The sequence below is a fragment of the Carcharhinus amblyrhynchos genome, chromosome 11 (genome assembly GCF_965287045.1).
Source record: "Carcharhinus amblyrhynchos chromosome 11, sCarAmb.v2.hapA, whole genome shotgun sequence".
Taxonomy (NCBI): Eukaryota; Metazoa; Chordata; class Chondrichthyes; order Carcharhiniformes; family Carcharhinidae; genus Carcharhinus; species Carcharhinus amblyrhynchos.
Genome location: NC_137334.1, coordinates 92,383,171 through 92,407,511, shown reverse-complemented (window position 1 = coordinate 92,407,511; position 24,341 = coordinate 92,383,171). Strand labels below are relative to the sequence as shown.

Sequence of the window (24,341 nt, the reverse complement as noted above, 5' to 3'; positions counted from 1 at the left end):
GAACACGGAGTAAGCTGCTTGAGGTAGTAGTAGAGGCAGGTACAATTTTGTCTTTTAAAAAGCATTTAGACAGTTACATGGGTAAGATGGGTATAGAGGGATATGGGCCAAATGTGGGCAATTAGGGGTTTTTAAAAAAAAGCACGGCATGGACAAGTTGGGTTGAAGGGCCTGTTTCAATGCTGTAAACCTCTATGACTCTAAGTAAGCTTACATTAACACCGCAATGAAGTTACAGTGAAAATCCCCTAGTGGCCACATTCTGGCACCTGTTTGGGTAGACTGACGGAGAGTTTAGCATGGCCAATGTACCTAACCAGCATGTCTATTCTCTCCCCACAGATGCTGTCAGATCTGCTGAGATTTTGCAGCATTTTCTGTTTTTGTTTCAGATTCCAGCATCTGCAGCATTTTGCTTTTAACCAGCACGTCTTTCAGACTGTGGGAGGAAACCAGAACACCCCGAGGGAACTCACGCAGACATGGGGAGAACGTGCAGACAATGACACCCAAGCCGGGAATTGAAGCTGAGTTCCTGGCACTGAGAGGCAGTGGTGCTAACCAATATGCCATTAACAAAAGATTCAATTGTGTTACTCTAAGTTGTGAAAGGTTTTGATCGAGTGACTGTTGTCTGTGGAGGAGATGGATTCATATTGAAGCTTTCTTTCTTACACTCATCAGGATACTTTGCGAAAATACCAATAAGGTGAAAACAACAATTTATACTCTACAAGAAAAAAGTGTTGATTTGTTGGCAAGTGAGTTCCAATTGGTAAGGGCATGAAGAATGCACCAGTTGATGGTGACTGGCAGTTAACTGCCAAGTATTGCTTGAAATTTAAACCAGGACGCTTGAACCTGCTTGGTCAAGGTATTGCACTGAGGAATGAACCATCAAATAACTGCTGCTTACTTTGTTCAACTGAAACAGGTACAATGTGTCTATACATTCTTCCTGTCTGCAAAAATAGGGTTCGGTGTATTGATGCATGTAGGGAGCTTCCAGTACATGTAAACGCACCACACTACAAGCCAAATTGAACCCTAAATTGGTTGTCAGTGTAATTCTTAGCATGTTGCATAAATGCCCTCTAAAATGGCCTAGCAATCCAATCAGTTCAAAGGCCATTAGTGCAGTTAAAGGCAATAAATGCTGACCCAGTCAGCGATGTCCAAAGCTCGTGGAAGAATTATTTTAAAAGATGCAGATTCAAGTACCTTAGGCAGTAAATTCCAGATGTCCACCACACGCAGGGTGAAAAAGATTTTCATTATGTCCCGTCTAATCCTACCAATTACCTTGAATCTATTTCCCCTGGTAACTGACCCCTCTGCTACGGGAAACAAGTTTTTCCCGTCTACCACTCAATCCTGTACACCTCAATTAGGTCATCCGTTTATAGTCCCACATTCCAAGGCAAATCACCTTAACCTATCCAAACTCTCCTCAAAACTGCAATTTAAAACCCTGGCAACATTCTTGTAACACTCCTCTGCACTCTCTGTAGAACAATTATGTCCTTCCTGTAATGTGGTCTGTGCACAAAACTCCAGCTGTGGTCTAACCAGATGTTCTGTAGTTCCAACATTACATCTTTGCTTTTGTATTCAATATCTCGCCCAGTAAAGGAAAACATTCCATACACTTTCTTGACCAACCTTAGCCACCTATCCTGCCACCTTCCTTTGAGTGCAAGGCAAAAAGTTTCCACGTCTCTTTCTTCTGCAATATTCAAGATCTGTGTTTGCAAACAACTATTTGGATTATTTTTAATATCCCTTCCTGGGACAGAGACATCGTTGGCAAGTCTGTCATTAGCTGTCCAACACCAACTGCTCCTGAGATGGTGCTAAACTGTTCTTTTAACAGCTGAGTGTCTCACTTAACCATTTCAGAAGACATTTAAGAGTCAACCACATTGCTGTGGCTCTGGAGTCACAAGTAGACCAGATCAGGTAAGGACGGCAGATTTCCTTCCCTAAAGGACGTTAGTGAACCAGATGGGTTTTTCTGACAATTGGCAATGGTTTCATGATTGTGATTACTGATACCAGTTTTTGCATTTTAGATTCTACATTTCCCAGCTGCCACACTGGAATCTAGATTCAGGTCTCCAGGCTCTAGATTACTTGGGATGTCCAATCATGTAATCAGAATCCTAGTGAACGCTGTCCCAACGAAGGGCGGTGCAAGCAGATTTAATAATGACTTTGAAAAGGCAATGGCCTAATGGTATTATCGCAGAACTATATTAATCCAGAAACTCAGCAAATGTTTTGGGGAGCTGGGTTTGAATCCCGCCATGGCAGATGGCAGAATTTGAATTCAATAACAAAATCTGGAATTAAGAATATATTCATAGAATCCCTATGGCCCATCAAATGTGCAAGATCACAATCCCATCCAGGTCCTATTCCTGTAACCCCAAGTATTTACCCTGCTAATGGAATTTAATGTTGGCAAGTGCGAGGTGGTCCACTTTGGTAGGAATAATGGTAGGAAGGACTATTTCTTACGTGGCGAAAAACTGCAGCAGGCAACGGTGCAAAGGGACCTCGGGGTCCTTGTGCATGAGTCGCAAAAACCCAGCCTGCAGGTGCAGCAGGTGGTCAGGAAGGCGAATGGGATGCTGGCCTTCATAGCGAGGGGGATTGAATATAAAAGTAGGGCGGTCTTGTTGCAACTGTACAGGGCACTGGTGAGGCCGCAGCTGGAGTACTGTGTGCAGTTTTGGTCGCCGTACTTACGCAAGGATATTTTGGCCTTGGAGTGCAGAGGAGGTTTACTAGGTTGATACCGGAGTTGAGGGGGTTGAGCTTTGAGGAGAGGCTGAATAAATTAGGCTTGTACTCGTTAGAGTTTAGAAGAATGAGGGGAGATCTCATTGAGACGTATAAGATGATGAATGGGATGGATAGGATAGAGGTGGAGAGACTCTTCCCGCTCAGAAAGGACAGTAGGACTAGGGGGCACAGCCTCAAGATAAAGGGGGGGCGGTTTAGAACGGAGTTGAGGAGGAACTTCTTCACTCAAAGGGTGGTGAATCTCTGGAATTCTCTGCCCGTTGAAGTGGTGGAGGCTACCTCGCTAAATATTTTTAAGACGCGGGTTGATGGGTTTTTGATAAGAGAGGGGATTAAGGGTTATGGGGAGAGGGCGGGAATGTGGAACTGAGCCACGACAGATCAGCCATGATCTTATTGAATGGCGGGGCAGGCTCGAAGGGCTAGATGGCCTACTCCTGCTCCTATTTCTTATGTTCTTATGTTCTTATGATCAGTATAGGAAGAAAACCTTCAGCAGCTTCTTTCTAGCAATACTCTAATGAATCAAGACCAATATATCCTTCCCAAGTTGTGCACGGAAGGTTTCATTTTCACACTTACCTCGGAGGCATCCTCAGGGTTTTTGTCCAGGATGACATATTTCCTCCTACGTTTGTCCTTGCGGATATAACTGAAGCAGCATTCCACTGTGGGGAGAGCCCGGCCTCTGCTCTGCCGAGAAAGGCAAGACTCAGAATTATTTTCCTGGAATAAAGAAGATCGGGTTACGACGGGGCCTTGGCTGAGAGCGACTGGGGAGACACAACACGCACTTCGTAAAAGCCGTCTGGCAGAGGCAATGTTGAGGAGATCGCACCATTTAGTGAAAAGGTTCCTCTTCCTTCAACCCCCACCTCTCTGTACTGCATCCCCCCCCCCCGCTGAACCCCCAAACTCCCCCATTCCCAGGAAATGAACAGAACAGAGACTGGTGTCTAAACAACTCTCACTGTGGCCCCAAGTAGCTGGTTGTCTACATCAGTGTCCCTATCCCAGCATCTCAAAATCATCAGTCACACAAAACAAAGTGAAGGGCCCGTCAGCTTTGGCTGGCATGCGTGTGGAAAGTCACCCCTAAGTACACAAAGACTAGGAATAACAAATGAGGCAGAAGATCCCAACAGCAATGGTTTAGAAGCAAAACAATGCTCAGTCCATACCAGTATATTACCCCCAATCCCACATGCTCTAAGTTTGTTTATTAGCCTTGTGTAACATAGAAAGTCTTCTCAAAATCCAAATACACACATCAGCCTTATCAAGTTACATCCGCCTAAACCTCCCACGGGTTTGTCAAACGTGATTTTCCTTGTATACATCCATGTTGACTCTGCCCGATCCTACCATTACTTTCCCAGTGCCCTATTATCCTTTATAATAGATATCACCTCGGGAACACCACCACATACAAAGTTCATTTCCAAGCCGCTTGATATCATGACTTGGAAATATATCAGTGTTCCCTCACAATCACAGAGTCAAAATCTTGGAACACCCTAACTGCACAATGGGTGTACCTACACCACATGGCCTATGACTGTTCAAGACGAGAAAAGATATACTGGCACTGGCGGGGGTGCACAGGAGATTCACTAGGTTGATTCCGGAGTTGAGAGGGTTGGCTTTTGGAGGAGAGACTGAGTAGACCGGGGCTATACTCATTGGAATTCAGAAGAATGAGGGGACATCTTATAGAAACATAAGATTACGAAGGGAATAGATAAGGTAGAAGCAGGGAAGTTGTTTCCACTGGTGGGTGAGAGTAGAACTGGGGGGACATGGCCTCAAAATAAGGGGAAGCCTATTTAGGATTGAGTTGAGGAGGAACTTCTTCACACAAAGGGTTGTGAATCTGTGGAATTCCCTGCCCAGTGAAGCAGTTGAGGATGTTTTTAAGGCAAGGATAGATAAATTTTTCAACAATAAAGGAATTGAGCGTTATGGTGAGCGGGTGGGTAAGTGCAGCTGAGTCCACAAAAAGATCAGCCATGATCTTATTGAATAGTGGAACAGGCTTGAGGGGCCAGATGGCCTACTCCTGCTCCTAGTTATGTTAAGACAGCTCACCACCACCTTCTCATAAGTTCATAAGATATAGGAGCAGAATTAGGCCATTCAGCTCATCGAGTCTGTTCTGCCATTCCATCATGGCTGACATGCTCATCCCCATAACCCTTCAAACCATTACTAAACCTGTCTAACTCCTCCTTAAATTTACTCACTGTCCCAGCATCCCCCACACTTTGGATTAGTGAATTCCACAGATTCACAACCCTTTGGGAGAAGTAGTTTCTCCTCAACTCTGCTTTAAATTTGCTAACCCTTATTCTAAGACTATGACCTCTCGTCCTAGAATGTCCCACAAGAGGAAGCATCCGCTCCACGTCTACTTTATCCAAAACTTTTATCATCTTGTGTACCTCAATTTGATCTCCCCTCATTCTTTTAAATTCCAAGGAGTAAAGGCCTAAATTGTTCAATCTCTTTTCATACGACAAACCCCTCATCTCTGGGATCAATCTAGTGAACCTCCTCTTAACAGCCTCCAATGTCACTACAACTTTCCACAACTGAGGGGACCCAAACTGTGCACAATACTCCAGGGATGGCCTCACCAACGCCTTGTATAGTTCCAACAATACTTCCTTATCTTTATATTCTATTGCTTTAGCTATAAATGCTAACATTCCATTCTTTGGGGCAATTAGGGATGGGCAACAAATGTTGGCCTGGCCAGTGACACCCACATCCTGAGAGTGAAGGGAAAAGGTTTGCCGCTATAATAGGAAAATAAAAAATAAGCCCGGTTCAGTGGCTATGTTCAGCCTCCCCTCCATGGAATCAGCAAGCCCGGCTTGTACGTGGTGCGTTAGTGTCGGACACACAAGGGAGGGTGTGAGAGTGAGTGACCACCTTCTCCCCCAGTGCATTATAACAGAGGTAGCGCCTGTGCCACAGTACACACACCTATTTGTGACGGTGACAGAGAGTATCATTTTTACCCCGTGTGCATTGACTGTCCTTTATCGTTGCTCTCGGTGAGAGGGGGTGAAATACCTGCAGGTCTGCAGACCACACTGCTTTCAATCCTCAGGCACCAACCTAAAGGAAACTAAACATACAACCGGATACAACACCCCAGTGATATCCTCGTCACACCATCGACAGTTCCACCAGCATCTTAATAAAATAGATCAACTTGTTTCTTAAGCAGGCACGTTAACAATCTCAAGTTACGTTCTATTCCAAGAGAGTGGATGAGCCCCAGTGCGTTCTTCACCAAAAGCCAGTGTTGGAGGGATGGGAGAACCTCCAGTTCGCTGGAAGTGAGGTTTTGCTTTAAAACAGCCTGCAGTTACAGAAACCCCTCAAATATATTCCCACAAAGCAAAAAACACACACATGCACAGCAGGCAAAAGACGAGACTTTGAGATACACTGTTGTGGTAGGTAAGAGGACCAGGTCATCAGGATCATTTCAACTCAGGATGAACGCCCCTGCGATTTACTCAAACTGTTGGACTTGTTGGTCAACGCAAGAGTAACAGCACGTTAGTTATAACAGTGACCGTTGGGGAAATTATTCAGGGAATGAAGGGCACAGTCTACAAAGCCCAGAGAACCAGGAATTTTTTTTTTAAACACGGCGTGTTAGAATGATCTGGAAGGAACTGCCTGAAAGGGGAAACGACAGCAGGAGCAGATTGGATAGTACTGTTTCCAAAATAAATGTATTTACCAGGATGTTGCCTGGTATGGAGGGCACTAACTATGAGGAATGGTTGGAGAAACTTGGTTTGTTCTCACTGGAACGATGGAGGTTGAGGGGAGACCTGATAGAAATCTACAGGATTATGAGAGACACAGAGTGGATAGTCAGAAGCTTTTTCCCAGGGTGGAAGAGTCAATTACTAGTGGGCATAGGTTTAAGGTGCGAGGGGCAAGGTTTAAAGGAAATGTACGAGGCAAGGTTTTATTTTACACAGAGATGGTGGGTGCTGGAACTCGCTGCTGGGGGAGGTAGTGGAAGTGGATACGATAGTGACTTTTAAAGGGCGTCTTGACAAGTACATGAATAGGATGGGGATATGGTCCCCAGAAGGGTACGGGGTTTTAGTTAAATCGAGCAACATGGTCAGTGCAGGCTTGGAGGGCCAAAGGTCTGTTCCTGTGCTGTAATTCTCTTTGTAAAACTGGTAAATACTTGAGGAGAGATTGCATCGGTACAGGCAAAGAGAAGGGAGGACTGCATTTATTGGACAGCTCTTAAGAAGAGTTAGTATGGAGATGTTAGCTGCCCACACTGTGAGAATCTAAACTAGGATCCTGAGGACCATGGGTAAGGCCGGCAGTCACTCCAGCACTCGACTTACCTCCCAGAACTCCTCGGAGGTGTTTACGGCCGTCAGGCTGCTCAGCTCCAGCTTTTCCAGGATGTCGGCGTTCATCAGATCCACCTCCAGGAGCTTGTCCTCAGTTACTCGCAGGAAGATCCAGCTGCTTTCCAGCTCAGGTTCCTCTTCCACCAAACGCCCAACAATGAAGGGTTGGCAGACGTCTACGGAAAGAGATTTGCACGCGTACGGTGATTTTCACAACCTCAGGATGTCCGAAAGTGCTTTCCAGCCAATGAAATATTTCAATTAATGTTGGAAAGATGATGGCATCATGGAAATATCATTGGATTGGACAAATAATCCTATAAAGGCAAAATACTGGGGATGCTGGAAATCTGAAATAAAACAGAAAATGCTGGACTCAGCAGGTCAGGCAGCATCTCTGGAGACAGAAACAGAGTTAACGTTTCGAGTTGTATATGATTCTTCCGAAAGGGTCATACAAACTTGGAATGTTAACTCTGTTTCTTGCTCCACAGCCTGACCAACTGAATTTATCCAGCATTTTCTATTTTGATATTAGTAATCCAGAATCATAGAATCCCTACAGTGCAGGAGGCCATTCGGCCCATCGAGTTTGCACTGACCACAATCCCACCCAGGCCCTGTTCCCGTAACCCCACATATTTACCCTGATAATCCCCCTGACACTAAGGGCAATTTAGCACGGCCAATCAACCTAACTCACACATCTTTGGATTGTGGGAGGAAACTAGAGCACCCGCAAGAAACCCACGCAGACATGGGGAGAACGTGCAGACACTGCACAATGACCCAAACCCGGAATTGAACTAGGTCTTGGTGCTGTGAAATAGCAGTGCTAATGCCCTGGAACGCTGGTTCAAATTCATATTGGCACTAGGTGAAATTTAAATTCAATTCCTAAAATCTGGAATATAATGCTGGTCTCAGCGGTGATGGCCATGAAACCATCATCGATTGTTATAAAAACCCATCTGGTTCAATAATGTCCTTTAGGGAAGGAAATTTACTGTCCTTACCCAGTCTGGGTATGATGTTAGTGTACCTTTTGTTTTTTTTTAAATCACGTTCTCTGCAGCTCAGTATTGCTGAGTTGTCCATAGAGCCCTTTTATTGCTCCTTCAATGGTTTAAATTTACTCTGGGTTTGTTTTATGACTCTGCATTATTAGGAGGAAGGTCATGTGTTCTGGACAGTTTTTTTTCCTACTGAAGGTAAGGTTTAATTTTCTGTTTGGCTGTAGAGGTAGGTTTAGAAGCCACATCAGACTGAAAGCAGCATCTTTCTCTCTCTCCTTGGTTTTTGGAAATTCTACTGGTTAGCTGAAAGCAAGGCTTCTTGCCTTCCTGGAGTAGAGAATCTACCGTTGGTGGTTTGACCAGAGTCTCTCCCTGGTGTTCGGGGAAGTTGCTCTGACTCCAAATTTATGTGCGCGCGCCTCAAGAGAACTGCAGCATTCAACCAAAGGACTCAATTCCAGTATCACGTGAGCATTAGTCTTTGCTATGTTAAATCCGTGGAAAGGGTTTTTTGTTTAAAGGAAGTTTTATTTGATTGGAACATCAGATATATTTGTTAAGGGTTATTATATATTACTGTGGTTGTTTTGTTCTTATTTGTAATTGATTAAAATTTATTGCTAATTTTCTTTCTATACATGTTAACTATATTCTTAAATAAATTGTTTGATAAAAGTTCCTTAGTGGGTCATTTGAATCATACCTGAAGTGAAACATACTGTACTTATCCCAGCCAAATTCAAGGTGCAAAACTTATGGTCCAGGCAGATTCTATAAAACATATTGGAGTTTCTGACCTGGAGCATAACAGGGCCACATACGACTCCAGACTCGCAGCAATGTGGTTGATTCTTAACTGCCCTCTGAAATGACCGAACAAGACACTCAGTTCAAGGGCAATTAAAGATGGATAACAAATGCTGATCTTGCCAATGATGTCCGCTTCCCAGAGAACGAATAAAAGAAAGTTTTTGCACTCGCTATTGACATAGGATCCTCATTTTTCTAAACTAAAATGGGTGGAGCCTAACCTGCTCAATCTGACCTCATAAGATAACACCTTCATCCTAGGAATTAGCTGGAGGATCTTCTCTGAACTGTTTCTAATGTAATTATAGCCCTTCTTGGGTAAGGTGGCCAAAATGTAAATAGTACCCCAGGTGCAGCCTCACCAAGACCCCGTATAGCAATGGCAATACTTTCCTACTTTTATGAACCATTCTGCTTACAATCAAAGCCAACGTTCCAGTTGGTTTCCTAATCACTTGCTGTACCTGCATGTTAGCTATGAGATTCATGCATCAGCACACCCAGATCTCTCTGTACTGCCAAGCTGTGGAATCCCTCTACATTTAAATAAGATATTGTTTCTCTTGTCTTCATGCCAAAATGGACATGTTCGCATTTTCCCACTCATTTAACCTAGCCATATCCCTTTGCAGATTCTGTCCTTGTCACAACTTAGTAAAGGGTGGCACAGTGGCTGGCACTGCTGCCTCACAGCGCCAGGGATCCGGGTTCCATTCCTGGTTTGGGTGACTGTGTGGAGTCTGCACATCATCCCCATGTCTGTGTGGGTTTCCTTCAGGTGCTTCGGTTTCTTCCCACAGTCCAAAAGATGTGCTGGTTAGGTGCACTGGTCATGCTAAATTCTCTCTGTGTACCCGAACATGCACCAGAGTGTAGCGACTAGGGGATTTTCATAGTAACTTCACTGCAGTGTTAATGTAAGCCTACTGTGACACTAATTAATAAACTTACTCTCTTACTGATCTTTGTGCCATCAGCAAATTTAGCAACCATTAATCCAGTCACATCATCCAAGTCGTTAATATAGATTTAAATAATTGCTTACTCTATCCCAGCAGATGTTTCATTATGAGATTACTAATTAACCTTGCCTTATTGCAGAAGGCTCGATCTAAAATAGCTTTGCCCCTGGCCCTTGGTGCAGTGTTCCTTGTACCTCTCACGGCCTCTTCCTCCTCCTCCTTCTCCTCCCGTGTCTCCACCAGCGGTGCAGAGTCGTTCAAGTAAGTCCCTTCTTCGGGAGTGAGGTAGTTGGAGATGGCACATTCATCACGGCTGCCGCTGGGCGGGGCGACGAGGATGGTCTCGTCCCCTCTGCCGGGGTCCGCCGAGTCCTCAGAGACGCCGTCCAGGCTGTTGCTACGCAGGAAGATGCTGGTGGAGCTGTCGGCATCGTCCTTGATAGAAGCGTTAGCCGCCTCGGAGTCCATGGTTTCCTCCTCCTTGGGGCTGTCCAGGTGATGCTGGTAACGCAGCCAATCATCACCAATCTGACCGCGGAGCTCATCCATCTTCTTAATGTCCTCCTGATGCTGCAGGACAATGTCTGAGGAGTGAAGATAATGGATTTGAAAAATCAGGAGCATGAAACAGTTTTTACAAACAGGAAAACTGGCTAAACTCTTCCACCCATGAACTAATCTTTCCCTTTTCCCCTGTCATTAATTTCAAAGGTAGTCATGATGCCGGCGTTGGACTGGGATAAACACATAAGAACATAAGAAATAGGAGCAGGAGTAGGCCATCTAGCCCTTCGAGCCTGCCCCGCCATTCAATAAGATCATGGCTGATCTGAAGTGGATCAGTTCCACTTTCCTGCTTTCTCCCCATAACCCTTAATTCCCTTGTCTATCAGAAATCTATCTACCCGTGACTTAAATATATTCAGCGAGGTAGCCTCCACCACTTCAACGGGCAGAGAATTCCACAGCACAGTAAGAAGTCTCACAAGACCAGGTTAAAGTCCAACCAGTTTATTTGACAGTAAACCCGCAAGTTTTCGGAAATGCTGTTCCTTCCTCAGGTGTGTGGAAGAAGCTTGTGGGTTTACTATCAATTAAACTGGCTGGACTTTAACCTGGTCTTGTGAGACTTCTTACTACATTAATTTCAAAACCAGGCAAATTGGTATTCGTAAAATTATTTTAAAAATTATAAAATGCCAAGAGGTGAAAGAATTGCATGGTCCCTTTAAAAAGGTGGTTTTCTTTTTCTGTACTTAGTGTTTTAAAAAATGGAGGTGCATATGATGCTAGTACACAGACTGAAACATTGCATTGAGGGGTCAGGCAGTAGTGTTGCCGAGACAACAGGCTGTTTTTGAATTTTAGCCAATTTAACTTAGGGACTTACCTACTAGCAACCTATTAAATTTGAAATTGATGTTTTAGTAATCTGAGAATCAATCATATTGTGGGAAATATTGAGATGTCATAAGGGGTTTAAGAGGTGGGGTGGTGGGGTGGCAGGAGGGGTGGGGGAGCGCAGTGAGACAACCGGGAGAGCACCTGCCACGGCTCACAGCTTCGAAGTGAGCTATTCCTCTGAGTAGTTAGGTGTTAGTTCTCAGAGGGGGGGGGGATCAAATTCCACTTCATAACATCTACCCACTAAATAATTTCTTCCTTTTTCTCTGTCATTGATTCCAAAAGAAAACACTCTTAAGGGTGAAATTTCAAACAAACGTAATGGGTCTAAGGGTAGGGATATGTTTATAGTATACAGTTGGGTAGGGTATTGCAGCCGTGTACACAGTTCTGGTCTCCTTATTTAAGAAATCATATATATTATGTTTATAGTTCACTCGATCTATTCCTGGCATGAATGGATTGCCTTTTAAAGGTTCACATATAACCACTAGAGTTTAGAAGATTGAGAGGTGATCTTATTGAAACGGGAAAAAAGTCACAGCAGAAAAGGAGGCCATTTGGCCCATCTTGCTCATGCCAGCCTGAGGACACCCAGGTATCCTTTCTAATCCTACCTTCCTGTACCCAGCCCATAGCCCTGCAACTTACAGCACTTAAGATCCTGAGCTGATTTAACAGGGTGTTTTCTCTTTCCAGGATGCTGAAAGGATGTTTTCTCTTGTGGGAGACACTGGAACTAGTTTAAAAGTAAGACATTTACTTTTAAATTTTCTCCGAGGGTCTTGGGTCTGTGGAACTCTTTTCCTGGAGAGCAGTGGTCATTGAATACTTTTCCAGGCAGGGTTAGATAGAGTTTTGAATGACAAGGAAGTCCAAGAGTCTTGAGGGTGACAGGAAGGTACTGTTGAGGTCACAATCAAACCAGTCATTATCTTCACTGGCAGAGCAGGTTTGAGAGCCGAATGGTCTCCGTCTGCACCTAATTTTCATCTATGTTCGTGAAGACTTGGTATTCCATCCAGCCTGTTCCCCATTAGTGTGTTACAATAAATCTAGTCGTCTCTTTCCCCCATTTGTACGTTACAATAAATACAGTCCCCACTCCCAGTCTGCTGGCGAACTGCACTGTCCCCCACCCACCCACCCATTTCACTATTCGAGTAATCAGTCGAACTATTCCAATCTCTCCCTCCATTAGCCGGTGCCCCAGATTGGGGAAAGACTTACGTGACGAGACTGGTGTGCTTCGAGCGTCCTTGTCACTGTCACTTGGCTCCGAGATGCTAGCAGTGCGCACTTTGATTTTGCTCTACAATTGGGGTGGGGGTTGATATTCAAAAACAAGAAAAAGTAAAGTAAAACTCTGTCAGTTTGATTATGTACAAGATCTGGCATTCCTCCTTCAGCACTAGGTTGATTCCCGAGTTGAGAGGGTTGGCTTATGAGGACAGACTGAATAGACTGGGGCTATACTCATTGGAATTTAGAAGAATGAGGGGAGAAGGAATATTATATTATGATGGAAATAGACAAGATAGAAGCAGGGAGGTTGTTTACACTGGAGGGTGAAACCAAAGCTAGGGGGCATGGCCTCAAAATAAGGGGAGGCAGATTTAGGGCTGGGTTGAGGAGAAATCTCTTCACACAAAGGGTTGTGAATCTGTGGAATTCCCTACCCAATAAAGCAGTTGAAGCTACCTCATGGAATGTTTTTAAGGCAAGGATAGATACATTTTTGAACAGTAAAGGAATTAAGGGTTATGGTGAGCAGGCGGGTAAGTGGAGCTGAGTCCATGAAAAGATCAGCTATGCTTTCAATGAATGGCGGAGCAGGCTCGAGGGGCCAGATTTCTGACTCCTGCTTCTAGTTCTTATATGAACACATTGTACTGGTTTTATACCCCACAACAGCCTCCACCTACTCTACCAAAATATCCCTCTATCCTTATTCCCTCATGTTTACCTAGATTCCCCTTAAATATATCTATACCATCCACCTAGACCACTCCCTGCAGTAGCGTGTTCCACATTCACACCACTCTTTGGGTAAAGATGTTTCTCTTAAATTTCTTATTGGATTTATTGGAGGTTGGTTTGGCTCAGTTGGCCGGATGGCTGGTTAGTGGTGCAGAGCAACGCCAACATCATGGGTTCGATTCCCGTACCAGCTGATGTTATTAATGAAGGCCCCTGGCCTGAGGTGTGGTGACCCTCAGGTTCAATCACCAGGACGATGCTACCACAGGATTCATTAGTGGCCATCGTGGTCTTGTATTTATGACCTTGCATTCTGGAATCTCTGCAGGTGTGGATGTTTTCTCTACAGCCAGCCAAGTGCAAGAATGAGTGTCGAGGGACCCTGGTAGTTGCTTTATAACCATGAGGTCTTACCTTTTTACGGGTGATTGATCCAGTAGTGCTGTCTGATGGATATGCAGATTCAGTGCGGTCACCGGCCAGCGAGGATTCCAGAACGTTCCTGAGGATGCTGTTCCGTGGAGAGCGGCGCACAGACTGCCCAATCAAGCGGCCAGACTTTGGTAGGTACTGCAAAGGGGGAAAGTTACATGTTGGTTGAGATTTGCAATAGGGAGGCGGCAAGGACTCCAACTTCTGAACAGTGAGAGAGTACTGAGCCTACAGCATCCCACACAACTTACCCCAACCTTACTGTGCCCTCTGCCACCTCGCAGATCACTGGATCCCACCAAAACCAGCCTCTCCAACCCTGCAGCAGGTCACTGCCCCAACCCCACAGATCTATATGCAGCTGGCCAGGTCCCCCAGTCTCAGAATAAGGAGATAACCATTCAGGATTGAGATGAGGAGAAATTACTTCAGCCAAAGGGTTGTGAATCTTTGGAATAGCAAATTCCAGAGTTGTGGATGCTCCATCGTTGAATCCATTTGAGGCTGAGATTGACTGAGTTTTGGTCTAACGGCGAATTAAGAAATGTGGGCAGATGGCAGGAAAGGGGGGTTAACGCCCAAGATCATCCGTGGTCAAGTTGAATGGTTTGATGAGGCATTTGATCTATTCCTACTTCTATTTTGAGAGCCCATGCCTAATTATCCAACCTGAGCAACTTCACGGGCAACTGCGAACTCCTCTTAGGGGTGGCATGGTAGCACAGTGGTTAGCACTGCTGCTTCACAGCTCCAGGGTCCTGGGTTTGATTCCTGTTTCGGGTCATTGTCTGTGTGGAGTTTGCACATTGTCCTCATGTCTGCGTGGGTTTCCTTCCACAGTCCAAAGATATGCGGGTTAGGTTGATTGGCCGTGCTAAGAAATTGCCCCTTAGTACACAGGGATGTGTAGGTTAGAGGGATTAGTGGGTATAATATGTAGGGGTAGGGCCTGGATGGGATTGTGTTCAGTGCAGGCTCGATGGGCCAAGGGCCTCTTTCAGCACTGTAGGGTTCTATGATTGGGACATACGAGCATCTAGGGGGCCTCTGGAACTACACAAGCTTGATGGTAGAGATCAGAATCCGAGAATTGTTAGAAGGATGAGGGAGCTCAGTTATTTGGGTTATTCTACTTAGAGTAGGGTGAGTGGGGGGGATTTGGTAGGGGTGTTTAAAACTATGAGGGGGACTAGACAGAGTACTTCTGGAGAAACTGCCCCCATTGGCAGGATTGAGGACATGGATGTAAGTTGAATGGCAAAAAGACTGTGAGGCAACACGAGAAAACCTTGTTGACACTGAGTGGTTAGGACTTGGAATGAATCATAGAAACCCCACAGTGCAGAAAGAGGCCCTTTGGCCCATTGAGTCTGCACCGACCACATGCATGGACCTGAGGTTACGGTGGAGACAGATTCGATCAAGGCTTTCAGAAAAGGATCTGGATAAGCACCTGATGAGAAAGTATTTAGAGGGCAATGCAGCAAGGACAGGATGTGGGACCAGCTCAGTTGTTTTTACAGAGAGCAGTCACAGACAGAATAGGCTGAGTGCTTCTGTGCTGAAAGCACTCAATACCAAGGGCAGAAGACCCTATGGTGTACTTGTCCTGGGAGTGTTTGATGGGGACAGTGTAGAGGGAGCTTTACTCTGTATCTAACCCTGTGCTGTACCTGTCCTGGGAGTGTTTGATGGGGACAGTGTAGAGGGAGCTTTACTCTGTATCTAACCCCGTGCTGTACCTGTCCTGGGAGTGTTTGATGGGGGGACAGTGTAGAGGGAGCTTTACTCTGTATCTAACCCTGTGCTGTACCTGTCCTGGGAGTGTTTGATGGGAAACAGTGTAGAGGGAGCTTTACTCTGTATCTAACCCCGTGCTGTACCTGTCCTGGGAGTGTTTGATGGGGGCAGTGTAGAGGGAGCTTTACTCTGTATCTAACCCTGTGCTGTACCTGTCCTGGGAGTGTTTGATGGGGGACAGTGTAGAGGGAGCTTTACTCCTAATTTAGCTGTCCTAGATTCATAATGCATCCACCAATGAGAAAGGGATGAATAAGGAAAGTTTCACCATGAGGGTATACTCACCGCCAGTTCCGCCATTGTCAGTGGCTCTCCATCCAAAACCAGCTGTAGAAGAACGAATAGATCAGAGTTACTATCTGTGCAATGAAATAATCAGGAGTTGTAGAATTGTAGGAGGGTTACAGCATGGAAACAGGCCCTTTCTCCCAACTTGACCATGCCACCCAGTTTTTACTATTATGCTAGTCCCAATTGCCTGCATTTGGTCCATATCCCTCCATACCCATCTTACCATGTAACTGTCTACCTCCTTTTAAAAAGATAAAATTGTACCTGCCTCTACTACTGCCTCTGGCAGCTTATACCAGACACTAACCACCATTGTCAGAGAAAACAATTGCCCCTCTGGACCCTTTTGTATCTCTCCCCTCTCACCTTAAACCTATGCCCTCTAGTTTTAGACTCCACTACCTTTAGGAAAAGATATTGATTATCTACCTATCTATGCCACTCATTATTATATAGATCTATAAGAACATAGAACACTACAGCACAAACAGGCCCTTCAGCCCACGAGTTGCGCCGATCACATCAACACCTATCTATAACCCCCAATCCCATAAAACCCCATATACTCATCCAGAAGTCTTTTAAAAGACCCCAGCGAGTTCGCTTCCACCACCACTGACGGCAGCCGATTCCATTCACTCACCACCCTCTGAGTGAAAAACTTACCCCTAACATCACTTCTGTACTTTCCTCCCCGCACCTTAAACCTGTGTCCTCTCGTAGCGACCATTTCAACCTGGGGAAATAGCCTCTGAGAATCCACCCTATCTATTCCTCTCAACATTTTATAAACCTCTATCAGGTCGCCTCTCAACCTACGTCTCTCCAGGGAAAAGAGACCCAGTTCCCTCAACCTAACTTCATAAGGCATGCCTCCCAGTCCAGGCAACATCCTTGTAAATCTCCTCTGTACCCTTTCAATAGCTTCTACGTCTTTCCTATAGTGAGGCGACCAGAACTGCGCACAGTACTCCAAATGAGGCCTGACAAGGGTCTTATAAAGTTGCAGCATTACCTCCCGACTCCTAAACTCAATCCCTCGATTTATGAAGGCCAGTACATCATACGCCTTCTTGACCACCTCTTCCACCTGCGAGGCCGATTTAAGAGTCCTGTGGACCTGGACTCCAAGATCCTTCTGCTCCTCAACACTACCAAGACTCCTGCCCTTGATAGTGTACTCGTTCATCCCGTTGGTTCTGCCAAAATGGACGACTACGCATTTATCCGCGTTGAAGTCCATCTGCCACTTCTCCGCCCAGTCCTGCATCCTATTTATGTCCTGCTGCAACTTTTGCCATCCTTCCAGACTATCCACAACACCACCGACCTTCGTGTCATCAGCGAAGGTCACCCCTCAGCCTCCTATGCTCCAGAGAAGAAAGTCCCAGTCTATCCAACCTCTCATTATGAGTTAGATTGAACCCACAAATTCTCAGCTTTACCCACTGTCCCTGGGCACCTTTTGATCCCCACTGTGAGGATGACGTTCCGTGGCAGCCCTTTCTACCCAGGGTAGGTCAGTGCGAGTAAAAATTTGGGAGAGATGAGAGGGTGGCTGTGGCAATCCAAACTCTTAGATCTTTAAGCAAATGGGCAACAATTGCAATCTCTCTCGACAGGACTCAACAGCGCTCATCAGCCTGAAACATCAATGAGCGGTTAGGAGCATGGAAATCAACCCCATTACCCCTTTCTGCCCTCACCCACACTCCACCATCGGTGGCCGTGTCTTCCTCTGTCTGAGCCCTAAGCTTCGTAATTCCCTTTCTGAACCTCTCAGATCTCTGTGTCTCCCTTTGCAATAATCCTGAAACCTCCCTCTTGACTAAACTTTTGATCACCTAATGCGGCTCACCGCTAACATTGTCGAACTCTCATGTGAAGCATCTCAGAATGTTTCACTGTGATAGTGTACATTTTAAATGCATGCTGTCGGTGGCCTTGTTGTTGGGCACCAGTCACTGTCCCAGTGAGGAGTACAGTGGAGACAAGTGAACATCGTAATAATCAGGAAGTGGTGCCGAGGAAATTCTAAACTTGCAGACACGCAAATCCTTTTGTTTCTTTTCATAGAATCCCTACAGTGCAGAAGGAGGCCATTCAGTCCATCAAATCTGCACCAACAATCCCAACTGCACCCTATCCTTGCAACCCCACATACTTATTCCACTAAACCCTCTAACCTACACATCCCAGAACACTAAGGCGCAATTTAGCACAGCCAATATACCTAACCCACACATCTTTGGACTGTGGGAGGAAGCCAGAGCACCCGGAGGAAACCCACACAAACACGGGGAGAACGTGCAAACTCTGCACAAACAGTGACCCAAGCCGGAAATCGAACCTAGGTCCCTGGAGCCTGTGAGGCAGTAGCGTTAATGCTTTCTTCACAGCTTCTATTCACTCAGCAATTAAGGAAACAATCCAGTTTGATTTCTCAGATCCAAAATGGATGATCTCACACTTCCCCTCATTAAACACCATCTGCCATAGTTTATCACCCACTCACTTTCCGTGACACTACCACACATTCCTGCATTTCTTAAAGTTAGTACAACAACCATCTATATTTACGTAGCATTTCTAACATGGCAGAATGTCGAGTGCTTCACCGAGCATTATCAAACACAATTCGACACCGAGCCACATGGGAGATGTTGGGATCAATGAGCAAAGTTTGCTCCGCGCTGGGTTTAAGCAGAGAAGGATAGCGAGGGAATCCTAGAACTTGTGATCCAGCCATTCAAGGCACGTCCACCAGCAGTGCAGGCTCAGGTGGCCAGAACTGAAGGAGTGCAGGCATCTCAGAGGATTGTAAGGCCAAGAAGGTTACCGAGGTTGGGAGGGGTGAGCACACAATGGCATTTAAATGGAAGGATGAGAATTTTAAAATGGAGGCACTGCTGGATAAGGAGTCAATGTAGATCAGCGAGTACGTGGGTGAGATAGAGGAACAGGACTTGGTGTAAAATCTTTATTTATTAGTGTCACAAGTAGGCTTACATTAACACTACAATGAAGTTACTGTGCAAATCCCCTAGTCGCTACACTCCAGTTCGAGTACACCGAGGGAGAACTTAAAATGATTAGCACGTCTTTCAGAATGCAGAAGAAAACAAGAGCACTCGGAGAACGCCCACACGGAAGGGCAGCACAGTGACACAGTGGTTAGCACTGCTGCCTCACAGCGCCAGGCTCCCAGGTTTGATTCCTGACTTGGGTCAGTGGTGTGTGCGCGTTCTCCCCGTGCCTGCATGGGTTTCCTCCCACAGTCTGAAAGACATGCATTAACCCAAACAGGTGCCGGGCTTTGGCGACTAGGGGATTTTCACAGTAACTTCATTGAAGTGTTAATGTAAGCCTTACTTGTGACTAATAAATTAACTTTTCAACTTTAATAGACATGAGGAGAATATGCAGACAGTGACCTAAGCCAGGAATCGAACCCCGGACCCTGGCGCTGTGAGACAGTGGTGCTAACCATACCGTCCAAATGTTTGGTCAATCTCAAGCTTAGAGGGTAGACTCTGGGCAGCCAGTCAGCAGGGGACTGGAATAAGTCTAGAGGGAACAAAAGAACTGATGAGGGTTTCAGCAAAAGGTCAACTGAGGGAGGTGTGGAATCAAGCAATGCTACAGAAGGAATGAATGTTGGTACAGATGTATGAACAGTTGGGGTGAGGAAGAATTGTACCCGGGAATGGCACTGAAACTGGCTGGAGGTTGGGGGAGGGGTGGTAACTGCAACATATTGATCATTTTACCAGCACAGAGAAGGAGCACAGCAGCACAAAGCCATCCAAGGCACTGGAGGCAAGGGGATTTGTCAGAAAGTGAAATCAGTTCCCAGCAGCATCTCAGCACAACACTGTTCCTGAGGGGGTGGAGGCCAGCGAGCAGCACCGGGGGGATCCTGACAATACCAGCTCAAGCTTACAACAGATACTCACACGCATGAAGGCTGCTTTGGGGGAAAGATGATGGATGGTGCAGGGTCGGTGAGCTTTCTGGTAACACACCGGATTTCCTTCGAGGAAAAGCTGCAAAAACAAGACACCGCCGGTTACCCAACTGTTCTGTGGTTTTGACGGGGTATGAGGAATCAAATGAGGCAAATCAATTTCACAACTCACAAAGCTTGACACTGTCTGCTCAGACTGAGAAATATTCACACAGGGCAATGAAACAAATAGAAAAATGCTTCCTCTACACTGTCCCCATCAAACACTCCCAGGACAGGTACAGCACGGGGTTAGATACAGAGTAAAGCTCCCTCTACACTGTCCCCATCAAACACTCCCAGGACAGGTACAGCACGGGGTTAGATACAGAGTAAAGCTTCCTCTACACTGTCCTAGTGGATTTCAATCTCACTCTCAGAAGTGCCCTCCCCCCCCGCTGTACTTTGGGAACATTATTTTCTGTTTTCCCGGAGAAATTCCAGCAGGATTGTCCTCTGGAAGGTGGGGATGTTTTATTCAGATTAGTCCTTTTCATTTCACATTGCACCTGCAGCCTAGGAGATGCAGGCCAAGCCTGGATTCCAGAGGTTTACAAAACATCTGCCCACTGCCAGCGCGAGGCCCCTCAGTTACATGGACATTCAGCCGAGGTGCCCATTGAATCAGAAACTCCCAACACCAGACGTTATTTGCAACAGACTCCGCTCAGTTCACGTATTCAAAGCTGATTCCCCAACACGATGCAGATATATGCAGCTATGCTGCCCTGCCAATCCGCAAACATCCTCCCCCCTACATCCAACCCTGCTGCCCCTCCACCTACCTCCCTTAGACTGTGTAGCTGGGACAGTGGGGAGAGCTGCGCATGTTCCGAGATCATGTTATATGCCAGGTCCAGATGTTTCAGGTGCAATAAATGCTCCACTCCTGGAAAGGGAAGAAGTTATCATAAGGGCATAGGAAAGAACAAGCTTATAATTATCTAGCACCTATCTCAGGAACCCCACCCCAGGAAGGACCTTACAGACTATAATGTGAAGTCACTGTTGTAACAGCCTCCTCCTGCTCCCATTCCTTATGTTCTCATTGGGAGATGTGAAACTCTATTTTAAATAAACACTCCACTGTTGTGTTCTGGGACACGCTGCCAGAAGGGATGCTGCCATCAGAATCAATAACAATTTTCCAAAGGGAATTGGATAAATACTTGGTGAAAACAATTGGGTGGCATGGTAACACAATGGTTAGCACTGCGACCTCACAGCACCAAGGTCCTGGGTTCAATTCTGGCCTCGCTCACTGTGCAGAGTCTGTACATTCTCGCTGTGTCTGCATGGGTTTCCTCCCAAAGACGTGCAGGTTAGGTGGCTTTGGGCCATGCTAAATTGTATCTTAGTGTCAGGGGGTTTAGTAGGGTAAATGCACAAGGTTATGGGAATAGGGCCTGGGCGAGATTGCTGTCAGTGCAGGCTTAATGGGCCAAATGGCCTCCTCCTGCACTGAAGGGAGTCTGACTCTTAACAACTATTGCACTATAGGGAAAGAGGGAGGGGAGAGTGGGATTAATTGGATAGCACTTTCAAAGAACTGGCACAGGCATGATGGGCTGAATGGCATCACCTTTCTGTAGCACTCTGTTGGCTAGAAAGAAGCAGCATTGAATTATAAAATAAATCATTTATGGGATGTGTGTTATTGGGTACCACCCAACCTTAATTGCTCTCAAAGTGGTGGTTAGGAGTGAACTGCCTCCTTGAACTGCTGCAGTCCATTCTGGAGCAGTGCAGTGCAACAGAGTGACTTGCTAGGCCATTTCTGAAGGCAGTTAAGAGTCTGTGGGTTTGGAGTCATATCTAGGCCAGACCAGGTCAGGATGGCAGATTTCCTTCCATAAAGTGAACCGGATGTACTTTTACAATCAGAGCTTTATATTCCAGATTTATTGACTGAATTTAAATTAAACCAGTTGCCATGGTGGGATTTGAATCTGTGCGCCCACAGCTTTAGCCTGGACCTCTGGATTACTCATCCAGTGAGCTACACCAATGTTTCCCAGAAAAAACAATTTTCCGAGAGAGAGAATTGGGTCTGCCTGACCCTGCCATGTTCTTGCACAAATTGAACCATTTTAAATCCTCAGCCTAATAACTCCTACAGCATCAGTCTTACCATTGATAGTCTCCAATTCATTGTTACGCAGCAGCAGAGTGGTCAGCTGAACTCTAGAGCAGGAGCTGAAGACGGGCACTTTCTCCAGAAGATTGTAGCTCAAGTTCACATATTCCAGTTCGGACAGGGGCTGGAGGCGAGGAGAGTTAGAGAGAGCAGGAGTTAGAAAGAGAAAGGCTTCAATTTGAGCCACAGACAGTTACTGGGATGCGAGACCGTGCGGACAAATTTGACCACATCGTTACTGAATATCCACTGACTGCTACCAATTAGGGCCCCATCATCATCCAACACCCCTCATCCTGCACCCCCCCTCCCCCCAGTTGCTGGTTAATGCCCCCTTTCACCCAGCACTCATCTACTATCCATTTTTTTTTAACATATTCATTTATGTTGGCTAGATCAGCATTTATCGCCCATCCTTAATTGCTTGTGAAGGTGACGGTGAGCTGCCTCCCACTGCAAGGGTGCCCCACCAGAGCTGTCAGAGGGGGAGTTCCAGGATTTTGACCCAGTGACAGTGAAGGATTGGCAATTTATTTCCAAGTCAGGATGGTGAGTGACTTGAAAGGAAACCTCCATTCCTGTGTGTCTGTTGCTATGTGTCGGGTAAGATGGCAGCATTCTCAGATTTGGAAGGTGCTGCCAAAAGAAGCTTGAATTGCTGCAGGGCACCTTGTAGATAGTACATGCTGCTGCCACTCTGTTGGTGGTGGATGGAGTGAATGCTTGTGGATGTGGTGCCAATCAAGTGTACTGCTTTGTCCTGGATGGTGTTGAGCTTCTTGAGTGTCGTTGGAACTGCACCCATCCAGGCAATTCAAAAATATTCCATCACACTCATGACGTACACCTTGTAGACGGTGGACAGGCTTTGTGGGGTCAGGGGGCGAGTTTGGCCTGACGCCACGAGACTTCATAGGGCCCACAGTCGATGTTAAGGATTCCCAGGGCAACTCCCTCCTGATTGTATACCACTGTGCTGCCCCTGAGACAGGACATACTCAGGAATAGTGATGGTGGTGCCTGGGACATTATCTGTATGATTACATGAATATGACTATATCATGTTGTTTGACTAGTCTGTGAGACAGCTCTCCCAATTTTGATACAAGTCCCTAGATCTTAGTAAGGAAGACTTTACGTGTTGACAGGGCTGGGTTTGCTGTTGTCGTTTCTGTTGCTGAGGTCGATGACAGGTGGTCGGTCTGATTTTCTTCCTTTGAAGTGTTTGATATAACAAAGTGGCTTGCTAAAGCCCTCTTCACCACTCCCGATTACTGGCTAATGCATCCGTCACCCCGCATCCGCACCCTCTCATCCTATCTCACCGCCACTGCAGTACCCACACTCCCCACCATTGCTGTTCAACATAGGTTGAACCACCTGGCTCCATTATTCACTGGTCTGACTCTGAAGATATGTCCTGATTTCAAACACAGTTTTCCTCTCTCAGCAAAACTCCACGTGCCAGAGCTGCTGGTGTGGCGCACAATCACCGACCACGGTCAAGAGTTTCTCACCTTCAGATTTTCTGCACAGTCCCGGATTTGATTGTGACTTAGGTCCAGAATTCGCAGCACACTGAGCAGGGCCTGTGAGAAACAAGAACAGCCCCGAGAAGTGGTACAGAAGAGACATCATAGTGCATCTACGGTCAATGGGTTACAATAGCAAGGTGTTTATGCTACTGGATTAATATTCCAGAGCCCGGGAATAATGGTACGCAGGCACGAGTTCAAGCCCCACCGCGACAAACGCAGGGGCTGAATTCAATTCTCAAGTGCAATTAACCATGGGCAGCAAATGTTGACTCTGTCACTGCCACCTACATTCCTAATGCATCATTAAGGGTGCAGGCAGCAGCCTAGTGGTACTGATATGGACTAGTAACCCAGAGACCCAGGGTAATGCTCTGGGGATCTGTGTTCGAATCCCAGCACAGCAGATGATGAAATTTGAATTCAGTAAAAATCTGGAATTATAAGTCTAAATGATGACCACGAAACCATTGTCCATTACCAATTGCCCTGAACTAACTTGAGTGATCATTACAGAGTCAACCACATTGCTGTGGGCCTGGAATTACATGTAAAGACGGCAGGCTTCCTTCCCTAAAGGAAATTAATGGACCAGACATATCTTTACTATTGACAATGGATTCATGGTTCTCATTAGACTTTTAATTCCACATTTTTATTGAATTCAAATTTCATCAGTAACCCTGAGAGTGTGATAATAACAGGGTAGAGGAAGCTTTATTTTGTATCTAACCCCGTGTGCAGCTGTCCTGGGAGT

The 24,341-nt window shown here is 45.9% G+C and overlaps 1 protein-coding gene across 1 annotated transcript in view; it reads right to left on the bottom strand.

Moving 5' to 3' along the window:
- The window catches only part of stk11ip (serine/threonine kinase 11 interacting protein), a 105,902-nt gene that overhangs the window by 53,988 nt on the left and 27,573 nt on the right, over nucleotides 1-24,341 (bottom strand). Inside the window, exons 7-16 of the mRNA XM_080199580.1 lie at nucleotides 23,567-23,638; nucleotides 22,044-22,173; nucleotides 20,698-20,801; nucleotides 19,863-19,952; nucleotides 15,901-15,942; nucleotides 13,798-13,953; nucleotides 12,634-12,715; nucleotides 10,194-10,583; nucleotides 7,203-7,387; nucleotides 3,391-3,501 (exon numbers count right to left, since the gene is read on the bottom strand). Of these exons, the coding sequence (XP_080055706.1) occupies nucleotides 3,391-3,501; nucleotides 7,203-7,387; nucleotides 10,194-10,583; nucleotides 12,634-12,715; nucleotides 13,798-13,953; nucleotides 15,901-15,942; nucleotides 19,863-19,952; nucleotides 20,698-20,801; nucleotides 22,044-22,173; nucleotides 23,567-23,638 (1,362 nt within the window). The remainder of the gene's footprint in view (nucleotides 1-3,390; nucleotides 3,502-7,202; nucleotides 7,388-10,193; nucleotides 10,584-12,633; nucleotides 12,716-13,797; nucleotides 13,954-15,900; nucleotides 15,943-19,862; nucleotides 19,953-20,697; nucleotides 20,802-22,043; nucleotides 22,174-23,566; nucleotides 23,639-24,341) is intronic.